We start from the raw sequence: 16094 nt of genomic DNA on the forward strand, positions 1-16094 counted from the left end.
ATTCATCAGATGAATGTAAAGTCCACTTTTCTAAATGAAATCTTGGAAGAGGTGTATGTTGAACAACCTCCAGGATATATGAAAAAAGGGTATGAAGATCAAGTCTATAAGTTGAAGAAAGCACTCTATGGATTGAAGCAAGCCCCCAGAGCATGGTACACTCCCATTGACAAGTACTTTCAAGAACAAGAATTTCGTAAGTGTCCTTATGAACATTCTTTCCACATTAAGCAAAGTGAGTATGGAGATCTATTACTTGTTTCCTTATATGTTGATGATTTGATCTTCACTGGAAATAGTTCTACTATGATTGAAGAATTCAAGAGTTGCATGGTTCAAGAATTTGAGATGACCAACATGGGTCTTCTGGCCTATTATTTGGGTCATGAAGTTCATCAAAATGAACATGGGATATTTGTTTCCCAAAAGAAGTATGCGAATGAGGTACTTCTAAGATTCAAGATGGAGAATGCCAAAGCAGTTAGTACTTCGGTTGAGACCGGATTAAAGTTGAGTAAGGAAGGAAGGTGGATTGGTAGATGCAACATATTTCAAGCAGATAATTGGAAGCCTTCAGTATCGAACAACTACAAGACCTGACATTATGTTTGGAGTTGGGCTCATCAGTTGCTATGCAGAGTCTCCTACACAGTTTCATCTGCAAGCTGCAAAGCGAATCCTGAGAAACATCAAAGGTATACTTGATTTTGGTATTCTTTACACATCAAAACTGGTTGGATACACAGATAGTGATTGGGCAAGAGATATTGATGATCGAAAGAGTACATCTGGGAATGTATTGTTCTTTGGCAAGAGTGTTTTTACTTGGTCCTCTAAGAAGCAAGACATAGTTGCACTCTCTACAGCAAAAGCCAAGTATGTTGCAGCATCATCATGCATGACTCAGGTGTTATGGCTCAGAAGAATGTTGACAGAGTTGGGCTTTCCACAAAGTGATCAGACCAAAATCTATTGTGATAATAAGTCGGCAATTTTGATTGCCAAGGATCCAGCTTTTCATGGTAGAAGTAAGCACATAGGAGTTCGATATCACTTTATTCGGGAGCTTGTCAAAGATAAGGTGGTCGAACTACATCATTGCAAGGGAGAAGATCAAGTGGCTGATATCCTCACCAAAGCACTGAAGGTAGAAGCATTTGTGAAGCTAAGAAGTTTGCTTGGTGTGGTTTCTTATGAATATATTATAGAAAGACTTCAAGAAACACTTGTATGTAATTGCCAATTTTTTCATATATGATGTGCTGCACATATTATTAATTTAGTTGTGCGAGATGGATTGAAAAAAATTAATGTGGCAATTAAAAATATTTAAGAAATGGTGAAGAGAAATCATTATTTTTATTGCAGGGTGATTGGAGCATTGAAGATTGCCATATGATGTCATTCCATTAAATGGAACTATTCTACTTATTAGTTTATAAAACTTTGTTAAAGATATTTGTGTTGCGATGTATTTGAAGTTTATCTTTGAATGAGATTAACTATAGTGGATGGTGATTGTGTTTTTGATATAATTTATATGTTTAAATCCTTTTTCTTATATCATTTATCTTATGAGCATTATGCTAAATATTTGAATCATTTATCATTTAAATCCAAGCTCTTTTAATATTGAATGCCATATATCTGAAATAATATTATGGTTCTTCTTATAATAATCGTGTCGTTATAATGAAGTCAAAATATAGGAGTTTCAGTAAGAAAGTAAGTATATATTTATTTTATTGAATGATTATTATTTAGGATTATTATACATACATCTTAATTGACTTTTTTATTTTCTCATATTTGTATTTAGGTATTTTTATTATGAGTATAGATGAGTATACATTCATGTTAACTAGAGAAAGTGTTCGTGATCATTTGGATACTCAATATAAGATTTTTCTTGTGTCTTTTTCTGAATTCTATATTCCATTTCTTACTTAAAATAGAGCTTTGAATTATGATTATATCTCTTGCTTGTAATAAATGTTTACTGAAATTAAAATTTTTAAATCAAATTTATCCCTTCTGAATATATCATTATAGTTTTTATTTTTGAATTTTTGCCTTCATTAAAATTTTGCTTCTTGCTTTTGATGACAGCAAATTATATTTTTTTTATTAAATATATCATTTATGATTATATCATTATTGTTAGTTTTTATTATTGACGAATGCTTGTTAAAATTATATTTTCTTACTTGAATCTTTTCTTTATGTCATATCTTTATTACTAGTTTTAATAATTAAATTTTGCTAAAAATTTTATTAATATCCATAAAAATATCTAATTTATATTTGTATTCGGATAAAAAAATATAGATATGTTTAATATCTGATTCATATCCGTATCTGTTTATAACACATATAGATATGCTTAATAACCGATTCATATCTGTATCAGTTTATAACAAATATAAATGTCAATTTTGATATCTATTTAATATTCATATCTGTATCTGTTAAAAAATATGGATGTACCAATATCCGATCCGTATCCGATCTATTTTCAGCCCTAGAAGTGAGAAATCAAAATCCACAGTTGTTTCCTTGGCCAAAACATATGAGATAGTTTTCCATAATATTATAGTGGATTAAAATAAATGGCATCCAAATCTAAATATTCCATTATATGGATTACCTGGTGAGCACTCGAAAGGATGGAGGAATACAATTTTGTCTTTCTAACCCCAGTTGGCAGGGCAACATCGCTTGGCAGCTATGGCTGCTAAAGTGGCAAGGCCTCCGACAGTACAAGATCGTCTCAAAGCCCATTAAAGAAATGACAGCAAGCTTTGCCTGTCACGGATTCTAAATTAACTAGAGCACAGCGAGCCTCCTTTCATTTGTTCTCTTAACCAATTATTAACTAGTTTGTCTTATAAAGAAATGACAACAATGTACTTACTCCCAAGGTGGAGAATGGGCTCCATAGTATAGGGATTTTTTTTTATCAGACTGTAGCCCACTGATGAATTTGTTAATATTTTTTCCATGGGCCAGATGAAGCCTAGCCCCAATGTTGGCATCATGATCATGTAGGAGGGCTCAACTCAACCCGGCCTGGATCTGGCCCAAAATGACGATAATAGCTTCCAATAATTTATAAGCATAATTGTGGACACTGTAATTTTGGCGACAACTAGGAATTACCTGAATGCTGGGAAACTAATGGAAAACGTATTGGAAATGAGAAATTAATTAAGATGTTATTATGCCAAATTATTACACCAGGAATCAAGCATCGATCCACGTCACGAAACATTTATTTTGAGGATGTAAGAGTAGGCTGAGAAGGCTGCATGAATCCAAAGTGTGCTCTGAGTACTACATCAAATCCTCGAGAAAATAGATCAAATTATTTAAGTTCACCAACTCTCATGAAACGTCTTGTTAATTAATTAGAGATCTTGGCAAAAATGAAATTGAGAATCAGACAAGCGAACTTATACGTTTCTTGTTCTACTATTTTCACTCTCAATACAGATCATGAGAAGATAAGTGGCATCCAATAAAAGTAGTTACTAATTAAGCACTCTATACTACAAACTCCATTAATTATTCTACGTACATATACCTGTTACACCCTTGACATTAACTTTATATTCAACATCAAATTAAGCCCAGAGGTCCAAAGGACTTCACAACAACAGAAACACCCTGATAGCAACTGCATCCCACTGAACGTAGCTATAATAATATATCCTACTTCTCCTGCATATATCCCAGGAATGCTCCTCCGAACGTAGCTCTCTAATATACTCCACCATTTATGAAATCCTGCAAGCCCACAGACACAAAGAGGAAAACAAACCAAAGTGAGTAACAAAAATAACACATCATATATCTCATAGTGTAACCAAAAGCATGAAGACCGTGGCACCATGCGTGGAGGTAACAGTAGTATTTGGATACTGGAAGATGGAAAGGGAATGACCGACCGGCTGCAGTCCATGTTGGGGTTGAGGGGGATGGTGAGGCTGAGGTTGCAGGCCGTGAGGAGGTGGTTCGCTCGCTCGGGCTTCACCCCGAAGGATGGCCCCGTCTGCTTGAAGCACTGGCACAGCGCGCGGCGCTCCGCCACGGTGCTCGCCATCCGGCTGAGCTCCCCTGCGCTCTTGCAGCATCTCGGGCTCGGTTCCGCCTGGCCCGAACCAACCAGGTACGACCCGCAAGGGATCAGCGCATTCACTGCGTCCCCACACGACACCTTCGCCGCCGCCGCCGCCGCCGTCGACACCACCAGCACCGCCGCCACGGCCCATAAGGTGCACCTCGCGCTGCTGCTGGCCATCGGCTTCTTCTCCTTCGCTCTATTCCGCCGCTGCTTCTTGATGATGGGACTTGGGAGGAGGGCTCCCGTACATATAGGAGTTGGGGTCAAGGAGGTTGGCGTCGGCTTTTAATTCGCCCATGCGTCAAATTTGGACGCTAGGTTGCAGGCTCGCGTTGGCCGCCGTGGTGTTGACGTGTGGAACCGTTGGGTCGCCGAATTAAGTTATGGTTAATTGATGGAGCCGTTGGGCTAGATGAATTATTACCTTTTTTGCCTTCTGATGATGGAAGGGCGAAACCCAATTACATTACTACTGCAGGGGTAGATTTTATTGCCGCTCATCTCCCAACTAGAATACTGTTGCCATTTTAATGAAAATGATATATACCGCCGGTTCTTAATTTCTTATTAAAAAAAACTGACGTTGAGCTTTGAAATTTATTATTTTTTGATTTTATTGTATGAATCATTCGTTTTAGTAAAAAAAAAAAGAAAATCTGATGATGATAATAATATTATTAGCGATAAAAAAATGAAAAATATCACAGCAGTGTTCTGAATCAATTTAAGAAAAAAAAGCAAAGGAGAACCTTATGAAATTAAGGGAATTGATCTTTAAAGAGCTAAGTAACCAACCACCAACAACCAGCAAGATAGGATGGACCATATAACATTCTTTTCTAGAGACTTTTTAATTATGTCTCATTATCTTTTTATTCGTTGTTGCTCAAAAAATTGTTACGAAATATCCCCTTTTATCTAGATCTACCATAAAGACACCACATAACATTTCTACCAAAATAAAAAGAATCGATATCATCAGCTGGGAGCAAGTCTAGCTCTGGCTTGATATTTTATAGCATGGGAATACAACTTTTTCATCTCTCTCCTTTGAAAACTCCAACCAAACAAGAGGCATTTCATTACTTTTCCGTTGACCACACTTTCCCCCCTCTTTTTCCTGCGAACCAAACGAGCCCTAGATGTTCATGTATGGCAATGCTTTTCAGTATATTATAATCATTTAGGGCCAATTTGAAACTGTCATCGGATACCTTGACGCCCGACTAAAAGCGGGAAGATGGTAGAGAGGTTGAGGAGGCGTGTGAGGTCGGGAGAAGAGAGGAGAGGTTTAATGAATTTGGAAAGGCAAACATTACCTAACTCCTGAACTTTGTGAATAAAATAAAATAAATCACCTCCGAGGAGGAATGATTTATTTCCATAATTTCCGGAAGGGAGGATGCGGTATACTAATTATTGATGGTTTTTCCTCCCCTTATGTTGTTTTAAGATAAGCATCCAAACCGGCCCTCGAGGAATAGACGAATGAAATTTGATACATCTCGGAACCGACCTATCCGACTATAGCAAACTAACTAATGAAAGTTCCGCACCTAGTCGTGCACTCACTATTCAAGCTTGCCATGTGTCACACCCAAAAGGTGTGCAGAAAGTGTCGTGGATCTCAAACTTTCTTCATAACTGTATAGCTAGTTGTTTCTTAAACGATGTATCGAGCAAATCCTACTATCGAGAATGTGAGAAAGATTTATGGACGAGATACATGATTTGGTGCCTTATCAACCAGCATATCTTCCTCAAATTACTCGGCAATGGGTTTCGGTCCTCGCCTATAAATTGCGTTCTTAGAGGCTCTCCAGATAAGTTCTCTTTTTAACTCTCTTGCACTGTCTCCCCACTCCTCTTAGTCATTCTCCAATTTTTTGAGAGTCGTGTCTGACTTAGGCATCGGAGAGTTCCTCACTGGACATATTCTAGTGGATAGAATCCCTTATTTTTTGTTGTTTTAAGTCGGAGCCAATGTCGCAGCATCGTCGAAAACCGTTCTTCCACCATTCAACTCCACCAAGACATCGTCGTAGAGGTATTTAGAGATTCTATCCGACCTCTCCAATCTAGATGGTAGACGAGTTGGAAACTCTAACAACCACCACCAACTCGACATCTAGGTCGGACTGGTTCTAAGTGGCAATAGAATGCAGCATTCCTTTCCAGTGGAAAGTTAATGGTGTAAAAAGAAAGATTAATCTAGTCTAGGAAAATTTAGAACACACTATCCTAAAAGAAAAGGGATAGAGGAAAGGGATCCAATATTTGTATATTTCATTTCAGGGATTGCATACTCCGAGCCTTGTAAGACTTTCCTAATTGCAATAAACTTTTCTCATAAAGGTTCTACTCGCCCATATTTTCCCTCGGACAAACCATTTTGGCATCCACTTGAGTATGTAATGCAAGGTCCTTCAAAGCTTGTAGCTTTGGATACTAGAGATTATATCATCTAACATTAAAGACAATTAGGTTGGTTTCATCTACAATTGGAGCTATACAACTTGCTACTTATTCTTCGGCTTCCCACTTTTTTTTTTTACTTTTAATAAATAGAGGAAGCCTCCCAAATAATCTCGGCCTTTTCCTGCTTGGCCCTGGCCCTGGCCCGGGCCCTCTTCCTGGAAGAATTTACTAGCAAGTTAGGTGCCACTTTAAGAATTGCTACTTAAATCTCCGGTATCAGCACAAGAGGGGAAGCACCATCAACTTGTTTCTCACTAAAATTATGAAGGAGCATGACCTTGAAAAGATAATTTTAATCACTTTCTCAATAGCAATTAGTATTTCGGAAGGTTTGGCAAGCGACATTGGAGTCATTTTCTGGAATTTGGAGATAATTGATCACTAAAAAAGAAGACCAGAGATCCACAAGCAAACAAAATCTCCAAGTTAAAACATCAAGTCCCGATGACAACTAAAGCCTAGGGGCTCGTTTGGTTCGCGGGAAACATTTTCCTTTCTAGGAATATGATTCTTGGGAAACAAATTCCTAGGAAGAGAATGCCTAGGAAAGTACTTTTGGCATATTTGGTTGACCATGGGAAAGTGACAAATTTCCAAGGTGCTTATGTTTGGTTGGCCATCCACTTTCTTAGGAAAGTTATATATAATTCCTATTATGCCCTTAATAAAAATTAGGTTTTTAATGCCTCTTTAATGCTTCTTTAATGCTGAAGGGACTTTTTGGGAAAAAGTAAAAATGGAGTGATTCCCGCCTCATGGGAAAGTAACTTTCCCATGTTTCTCATGGGAAAGACTTTCCCATGAAATGTGGGAATCACATTCCCATGGGAATACAACTTTCCTTTGAAAACTCCAACCAAACAAGAGGTATCTCATTACTTTCCCGTTGACCATACTTTCCCCCCTTCTTTTCCCGTGAACCAAACGAGCCCTAGAACATCAATAAATCTTGATATCTTTCCACCAATGATCCGCACACTCATCAAGAGATGCTCAACCCCAAGCAACCCCGTCTCCCGGAACAAGATAATACGACTAATTAAGTGTCTAACCATTGATTACCAAGCCTCGTGTGCATGTTAAAGTCAAATCCAAGATATCACCTGATGATGGCTGTGGGAGAGGAAGCGAATATTCCGGTCTGGTCCCATGCATTATGAAATGCAAGATAATGATAACAAGTTTTTTTTTTTTTTTTTTTGAGGAAAGTGATAACAAGGTACTGACAAGAAGACAAAGGGAAAGAACGAGAGGATACTTGACTTACTGAGGGAGAACGTGTAGAAGGATATGCGTTGCCGTGGGGGACGGTGTTGGTTGGTGCCGTGTTGGTTGGCTCTTCCACGTCACGCCTTCCTCTAATAAACATTAAAATTATCTAATGAGACTCTGTGTTCAGAAGGCTCAAAACCAGCTACTGCTGACTCCTTCAATCTTTCTGGTTTTGCGCTGTAGAAGCACTTGCTCTTTTGGATCACCATGACCGTGAGTAGAACTTCTCTTTGGCTTCTGTCTCCACTGCTCTTTTTTCTATCTTGCTTTGTTGTGTGATCGATCTGTTTAATCTTGATGGCATCTTTATTCTTATGAAGAAAGTTTTACTCTTTAGGTTCGGCTGTTTTCACTCATCTTGGGTGTTTTCTTATTTATGAATTGGCGAAGTGATTTTGATATGGAATTTTGATTGGGTTTTCGTGGTATTATGCTTTGTGATGTATTTATGTGTAAAAAGGATAACCGTGTTTCTTGTTTGAGACATTGACGCATGGAGGTCGTGGTTTGGGGCAAGTAAGTCTGCTGTTATTTGTGTGTGTTTCGGGGTGATAGAGCTTCCTTTGAAACATAGGAAATACGTAGCATCAGATTGATCATTAGCATACAGCACTTCCATACAATCTGGAACTTAGTCATAATCCTATTAATTCAAATCATTACTACAGCAAGTCTCAGCTTGCATATTTTGCTGCTTAATCTAGCATTATGTTTTTAAAACTTTTAGGCGAGCTCTGTGGTGTGTTGGATGCTTCTTGGTTAGTAATAATTTTAATGTAGTTTGCTATGCTCGATCTTTTGCTAACCAGATAAGGATGTAGCTTTATGACAGCAGCGAAGCTTACAGCCAATAGCACAACTATGATACTTAATTATCTGTATTTTCAAAGCTTCGAGGCATTTTTTATTTAAATTTTCTTGACAGTGTATCTTGTATGATTTAAAAAAGGATGCCATCCAATCTTCTGTACTCTAACATGTAAATTCAGAAAAAAAATCATGAATTACAATAAGGTAAAAAGAAATTTATGGGTGAAATCTTAATCAGTTGAAAAGTTTCCAAACTATTTGTTTTGGAAAAAAAATGAAAACCTACATATCAATGTCCGGCACAGCTACAAATATTGCAACTCTGTGATACAATCCCTATCAGAAATCCCCCTTCTAGATGATTATATTCACCAGAGGGTACACAAATTATAGTTGCTAGACTAAGAAGAATAAACACTCAATTGACAAGGTTCTTTTTTGAGCCATGCTTTTAGCCTCCCTTCTGTCCCTTGTGCCTTGTCAAACCTGAAGGGCCTAAAGCTAATTGTTGCTCCCTTTCCCACTTCTTCTCAGTTTATATTAATAATAGAACTGTTGGTTATATTCTGGTCCTAGGTACATACCTAGAGTAGACTAAGGGTGTTCTGTTTATCTAGAATTAGTAATGAAGCTACAGAAAGATTTCGCCCTCTCAAATATGTTGATATACACACAACTTAGTTAAAAGATGTACCATCCATAATTCTTTGAAAGATGTGCCATTCTTTAATCATGTTAAAATTAATATATAAGTGCGTCATTGAAATTTGTGAATGACCGAGATCTCTGTTTAATAAATATTAATTCCTAAGAAATGTCTCTAACTTTTTCTGTACGGTAAAACTTCTACTTAGTTCAACCAAACCCAATTAACATGGCACAACCCAACTAACCTGGCCAGACCCGCTAATCCACCCAACCCGAATTTGGCTTATAATGGGGTTGGGTTGAATTTGGATAGAAAAATCTCAACTTGAGACCTAGTTGGGTTGGGTTAGGGTTGATGGATTTAGAGGTTAAGCTAGGTTGCCAAAGTTGCGGCCTTTTAGCAATTCCTCCCATCAATAATATCCAAGCAAAGATAGTCATCCATAAATAATAGGCACCTGAAAGGGAGCTATGAAAGAAAATAAACACAAAAAAATTATAAAGTAATCGATAAAATTTTGTAGAGGACTCCCCCTTTGCCCCCATTCCTTCTGTAGTGGCATGGTTTCTCACCATATTAGTTCTCAAAAGGCATAAAGTTCATGAGGCTTCAAGAAGGAATATAGGCTGTTTTAGCTGTCAGCCATTTTTGTTTGTTTTGTTTTTCATTGTGAGGATCTGAACTGAGAAATTAATCAAATGGGAGAAGCATCAAAGAAGCCAAAATAGCAAATGGACTATTGGGGTTTCACTTGCGCAACAATGAACAGGGAGAATAGAGAAGCCCTTGTACATTTGGCATATGGAAGGCTTTCTTTCATTCTCTTAAAATAAAATGGGAAAGAAAGGAACAACAAGTTTCTGGTTAGTTTATGCTACGAAGTATTGGTGGACATCATAAGTCAAAAAACCAACCCTTCCTTATACTTAGTGTTTTTTCTCTTTCCTTTTTTTTTTTTGATGTAAAGGGGAGGCAGACAGGAGCCACCCAGCTTTTATTGAAGATTAATCATATTTATAACAATGATGAATTACATTTTCAAGAGAGAAGAAGAACATATGCAAAAAAAAAAGAGGCTAAATGGTTCCAAACTAAGTGTTCGATAAGTGTTTTTTCTCTTTCGCTTTGTACTTTTTCATTTTAAAGCAAATATATATCCAGCAATTTAAGAATCCGTTGAAGAGTAAATCTGGAAGGAGTATATCCAAGGAGGCATACAAGTTATATTATTTAACAGCAAACTGTTGGAGAACCACCAACGTGTAGATGGTAGTGAGACATGCAACAAAGGTTTGAGACATGGTTGTGCAAGGAGAGGAGCTCCAATCATGGTGGAGTGTCAGGGAAAGGAGATAGAGACCTATCTATAAATGACTGCAAATAAGGAGTTAGTGTAAGTGTTTAATTAAATAATTGGTATTACTATGAAGACCCGTGCGAGCTAGCGTGTATTTAGTCCCACATCGTTTATTCGCTAGGTAGATCTTGGGTACTTATACAGGATCAAAGACTCAAATAATACCTTTCGGTTAGCCTTTTTGGAGTGAGGTAATGGGTTGTTACGAATGGTATCAGAGCGGATCCGATCCGTAACCTATGTGGACTAGGGAGCACTACAGCACGGATCCATTAGGACTGATCACGGGCCGATCGTGGTGCTTATGATTAGATTTATATAGATTTGAACCTGACCTCCATAAGTTCTGCTTGAAGAACATACTAAGGTGGAATGGCAAAGCTACAAGATCGGGGCTATTTGCTTGCAATACGGAGATTTTTGCGGTCAGTCATTTGAAGAAAGTAAATGTTGAGAAGCCAAAGATTTATTTAATGGTGCCATTTTGTTGCTAACTTTGGAAAGAAACCTAGTGAGAGATTGAATTCTATATTAGTTGATACTTTCCAAAACGAACCTAGCTATTTTCAACATATATTTGCACAAATAAGGATTAGAAAGAGGACCTTAATTTAAATATTCAGATAATTTTTTGATGTCTTTACCAATTAGGCGACTCATTGTGATGTGCATTTAGGTTAGCTGTATGTCTTAAAATTGGTGCACGGTTGCTGAAGTTATCTGCTATTTAGTTTGGCCTGCTAACACCCACCGAAGTTATGTGCTGAAGTTATCTGGGTGACATTCAGGAAACCCTGTAACCTGATTGCCTGAATATTAGTCCATAGAAATTCAAGATCATACTGCTTCAAAAGGACTTTTACTCAGACCATATGTATCAGGTCGGTAAAGTAAATAAACAATTTGTAGGATATGTTCAGGTGTTCTGAATCCACTGCGAAGAAAAGTACACATCTGAAGAAGACTACAGGTTGAAAATTTTGAGTATTTCAGCTGGGGTTTTGTGGACTGAAAGTACATTGGATCGAATAAAGTTTTCTGAGCTGGAATATTTGTCTATCTAGGACAATAATGTATGTGGAAGCTGAACAGTCATTCTCAAGTAGCAAGCTTCTGAAAATTCAGATATCTAACTACATGAATGCCATGGCAAGATTTGATTGTCTAGATTGCTGATTAGGATTGCATATTAGCCTCCCTCCAACAAGACAAATGGTGGGTCCAGTACTTTGGAGAGAGGAGTGCACACAAATAAAGTGAAAACTAACCCATCAGATGTAGCTGGAGGGCATCCTAGCGAGTGCTATCTGTACAGTCCCTGAACATGGTTATCATGTACATTACCATTTTCTTAATGTACATTCGATGTAAATTAGTATGTTTAAAAGGATGTCAAGAAAGAAGGCTACAAAAGATGCGAAGATTTATAAGAGATGCATTATATTGTGGAAGATATTTAGAAGCAGATATTGACTCATCTAGAGAGATCTCTGGGAGGAAAAGGAAAGCAGTAGTGCTACTTTTTTGTTGCAACCATTTAATGGCTTATTAAACAGATGTTGATGTTAACAGTTCTTGTAAGGTGAGAGCAATGGTATTTCCTATTAAGTTTACCAGTATTTTGTTTTAGCCATATTGCAGGTCTCTGAAATAGTGAAATGAATGGTGGCCATCCAAATTGATAGTCCAAACAGTTCATCATCTTCATTCTTCAAAATTCCTAGAAACCAAAAATGAAATGTGAAAAATTTAGTCCCTTTTGGAATTAACAATCAATTGGGGCTTGGTCAGGATATGCCATAGGAATATCAAAGCTGTCTCAGTTAGCCAGTGCTTGCCCAAAGAAGCTTTTTATGAAATTCGTGCCCAGAGAAGTTTAGTTTGTTAGTTCCATTGTTTTACTAATGTCCACATGATCTCTATTTTGATTGCTCACCTTTTGTACTATTAATATTCAAAAGGTTATTATGCGCCACATTGAAACTTCTAGTAAAGTAATTACAGTTTAGCAGTTACATGATTCGAACATTTGGTTCCATTTATTAATATTGAAGTTTGCCCTTGCAACGTCAGTTAATTGAGATTTCTGTAAGTACATCTACTGCACCACTGCATATTTTATGTCGTGCAAAATTAGGACAAAATGTCTCATGATAAAAATTCCTTTCATGGTGGCCGATGATTGTTAAATATTCGATGGTCCTCATCCAATAATTCTGCATCAGTAGGATTTTTTCCTCCTCTCCCCTTCCCTGATCTAGTGTAGCTAAGGACCTTTTTATTTCTATTTTATAAGAAGCTAAGGACTTTTCAAAGCTTAAAATGGCTAGCTAGCCATTCTTATATATTGTTTGCATCACAAGTTACAGCAACTTGCTCATGCACCAAAGTTTGGAAATTGGGATGGCGAAAATATTCCATATACTACATATTTTGAGATGGTGCGCAGAGACAAAGGCGCTGGATCAAAGATTCTTAACCCAAATGATCCTGAAAAAAATTCACAAGCTTACCATCCCGGGACATTTGCTCGAGATCACAAACGTAGCCAAAAACACCACAATGATACATCTACTGGTTATCATGTGGTGAAACAACATCACAGGAAACATAACAGCAGGGAAGATGGTGAATTTCAGAGATACATGGAAGCTCCACTGCCTCATAGATCTACTTTCCAGAGAGTCAATATGGGTCCACAGAGAAGCAGGAACCGTGGGAGCCGTCTCTCAGTGCCTAGCAGTGATAAGAACAATTCCGATAACTCACTTCTGCAACCTCGACATCGTCGCAGGACAGATAAGGACTCAGCTGAAGGTAGTCATGGCTTTTCACCATTACCACTGCATGAAGCTATACCAGAAGCAGGAAACTCTCTAGAGGGCAAAGCTGTAAGTATTTGCTGTGTGTCATTTCTAATGTTTAGTGACTTTGTTGCTGCAACTTGTGAATATTTTGAAAGGAGGAGAACATTATGGATTTCTGAAAAGCATAAAATGTTGAAATTGATAAACATGATGTTTCAGACTACACATACAATTTATATGCTGCTCGAGTCTTTTAGCTGACTTTATTGCACTCCATTGGCACAGCCACAACGCAGAGCCCCGTCGGTGCCGAGATTTGGTTCTTGGGATGAGACAGATCCCAAATCAGCTGAGAGTTTTACAGTCATATTTAACAAAGTTAAAGAAGAGAAGCAGATAGCTGCAACTAATTTGCCAACACTTCCAGCCAAGACAATGACGTATCCAGAAAGGCAGCATAACTCCAGTCACGCTTCCTCAAAATCGAAGGTATCTGAATTTAGTTCCAAATAATTCTATAATACAGAATATAGGAGAATATTAACCAAGACAAGCAAATTACAATGAGCATGGTACCTAAAATTTCCAATTACATGACGTGGTCCATTTGGTTCGGTTTCCTCTACCACTCTTCACCTCATCTCTGTCATCCTTCTGCAGATGTGTTGCTGCTTATTTCCTACCGCTGCAGAATGATCATCAACTGCAAGAATGTTTGATGAATATTTTCTTACAAGCTTCTCATCCGAGTTTCAGACTGTACCCTTTACATCAAAAGGCATTTTGCCACCATTTACATCAAAAAAAAAAAAAAGAGAGAGAGAGAGATTGTTTGCTACAGTGAGCATATACTTTGATTTGAAATCATTATCAAACAAGAGGATAGCATCCACTTGAGTAAGAAGAAACTGGGATAAAGGATTAAAGTTTTTTTGTAATAAAAGTCTACAATAACAAAGGGCCGGGACATGAAACTTTACTGTAACCTTCGCGTGGGCAACATGCGGCGTTCCGAGAGCAGTTCAAACATTACTCACCACATATATTTGATAAAAAGCTCTTGTTTCTGGCATGTTCTGCGGCTAGGCCCGCAGATTCCCCCGAAAGTATTGAAATCACCACTCGTCCCAAAATCTTAAGCTGATAGGATGAGATAAATTAATTTATATATTTTATATTTTCTTACATATCCTTCCCAAAGCAACTCTCTGAGCTAGTCTTCAATTGCTGGAGCTAAATTTTATGCAACTTAAGCCAAATCAATTTGAAGTTCTTATTCTTTACTAGCTTTACACTTTAAGACCTCTTAATTTATATTTTGAGTCTCACCTTTGACCGGACTGCAACTTTTAATACCTGCTGTCGGGGACTTTAACATCCATCTCAAGTTTCAAATTTTCTTTAGTTTTAAGTCCCTAGCAATTGTATATAATTATATCCCAATATATACACAGTTATAGATAACTCTGCGCACGCATGTACAAGTGTATACAGGGATAGTATAACTGTATGCATGGGCAATATAATTGTATACAAGAGTTATTATTTGTGTGTGCAATATAAATGCAGGCATGTGTAAATCTCATATAAATATGTGTAGGACTAAAAATTAAATACTAATGGTAGCGTGTTCAAGTTCAGTCAAAACAAGGAAGGGGTGCTTGGTTCCTCTTAATATTAAGCGATGCGATCAGTTGAAAGAGAGAAACATTTGAACTAATCTCAGCAGATGGGATGAAACTTAAACAAAATTAGCTAGAAGTTCTAGTTTGAACTACATTTTGGTCCTTGAATTAGATACTGCACATATGACGCCGTAGAGCAACATTTGAACTAGCCTTGGTAAGCGGCATTTCGAGACTAGCTCAAACAAGGCTCTTGAGTTTTTGTTTGGAACATAGCTCTCTGTGTTCCCTCGGTGGAGCTCCATGCCTTTCTCTACAAGGATAAATGGCCTTGCGAGTGATGAAGGGGTGGCAATTTATACTACCCAGTTGGATACTTGATCCTATATGATTCTAATAAGGCAGATTTTATTGACCCATTTAGAGCCGGAGAGACATGGATGCATATAAAAAACCAAACCTGCAGTGGTTTGGGAGCGAAGGTGGCTAATGACACAGCCATTTGATTTTCTTAGTTCAAGGTATTTTTTGATTTTATAAATAATAATACTTTATTTGTTGTTTGTATTATTGTTGAATATTTGGTTTGCTATGGTCTGTATCTTAAAATTTTTGTTAAACTCTAAAATTTAATATTTTATTATTCTATTTATTTGATATATCTCGAAATTTTTTTGCAATTTTACTAGGATCAACCCATCCAGTCTAACTCTACATCGCACAAGATAAGATAGGTCGAAAGATTTAGATGTACCTGTAGGGTGGGTTAAAGGTGGCCCGACTTTTCCGAATGGGTCAAGGACGAGCACATGGTTCTCAGGGCTCGTTTGGTTTGCAAGAATATAAGGAGGGAAAGTGTGGTCAATGGGAAAGTAATGATATGCCTCTTGTTTGATTGGAGTTTTCAAAAGAGAGAGATAGAAAAGTTGTATTCCCATGGAAATATGATTCCCACATTTCATGGAAAAGTCTT

General features: G+C 37.5%; 2 protein-coding genes across 3 annotated transcripts; one reads left to right on the plus strand and one right to left on the minus strand.

The window, feature by feature from the left end:
* Positions 1-3508: 3508 nt before the first annotated feature.
* LOC103717043 (non-specific lipid-transfer protein 1-like) lies at positions 3509-4351 on the minus strand. Its single transcript, XM_008805273.6, has 2 exons — positions 3948-4351; positions 3509-3786 (listed from the first exon to the last, which is right to left on the minus strand). Exons 1-2 carry the CDS (start codon positions 4298-4300, stop codon positions 3777-3779), a joined length of 363 nt encoding a protein of 120 aa, XP_008803495.2. The 5' UTR covers positions 4301-4351; the 3' UTR covers positions 3509-3776.
* Positions 4352-7914: 3563 nt separating this feature from the next.
* Positions 7915-14473, plus strand: LOC148714666 (NOI-like protein). Of its 2 annotated transcripts, none has more exons than XM_089928870.1 (4): positions 7915-8086; positions 13053-13580; positions 13782-13985; positions 14157-14473. In XM_089928870.1, the coding sequence occupies exons 1-4, from the start codon at positions 8081-8083 to the stop codon at positions 14190-14192; spliced, it is 774 nt and encodes a 257-aa protein (XP_089784996.1). In that variant the 5' UTR covers positions 7915-8080; the 3' UTR covers positions 14193-14473. The 2 variants fall into 2 exon arrangements, with proteins under 2 accessions (XP_089784996.1, XP_089784997.1); XM_089928871.1 differs by having other exon boundaries at positions 7918-8086; positions 13059-13580.
* The last annotated feature ends 1621 nt before the right edge of the window (positions 14474-16094 follow it).

The sequence above is a fragment of the Phoenix dactylifera genome, chromosome 2 (assembly GCF_051530095.1).
Source record: "Phoenix dactylifera cultivar Ajwa chromosome 2, Ajwa_hap1_PhDact_Kaust_v1.1, whole genome shotgun sequence".
In the NCBI taxonomy this organism is placed as follows: Eukaryota; Viridiplantae; Streptophyta; class Magnoliopsida; order Arecales; family Arecaceae; genus Phoenix; species Phoenix dactylifera.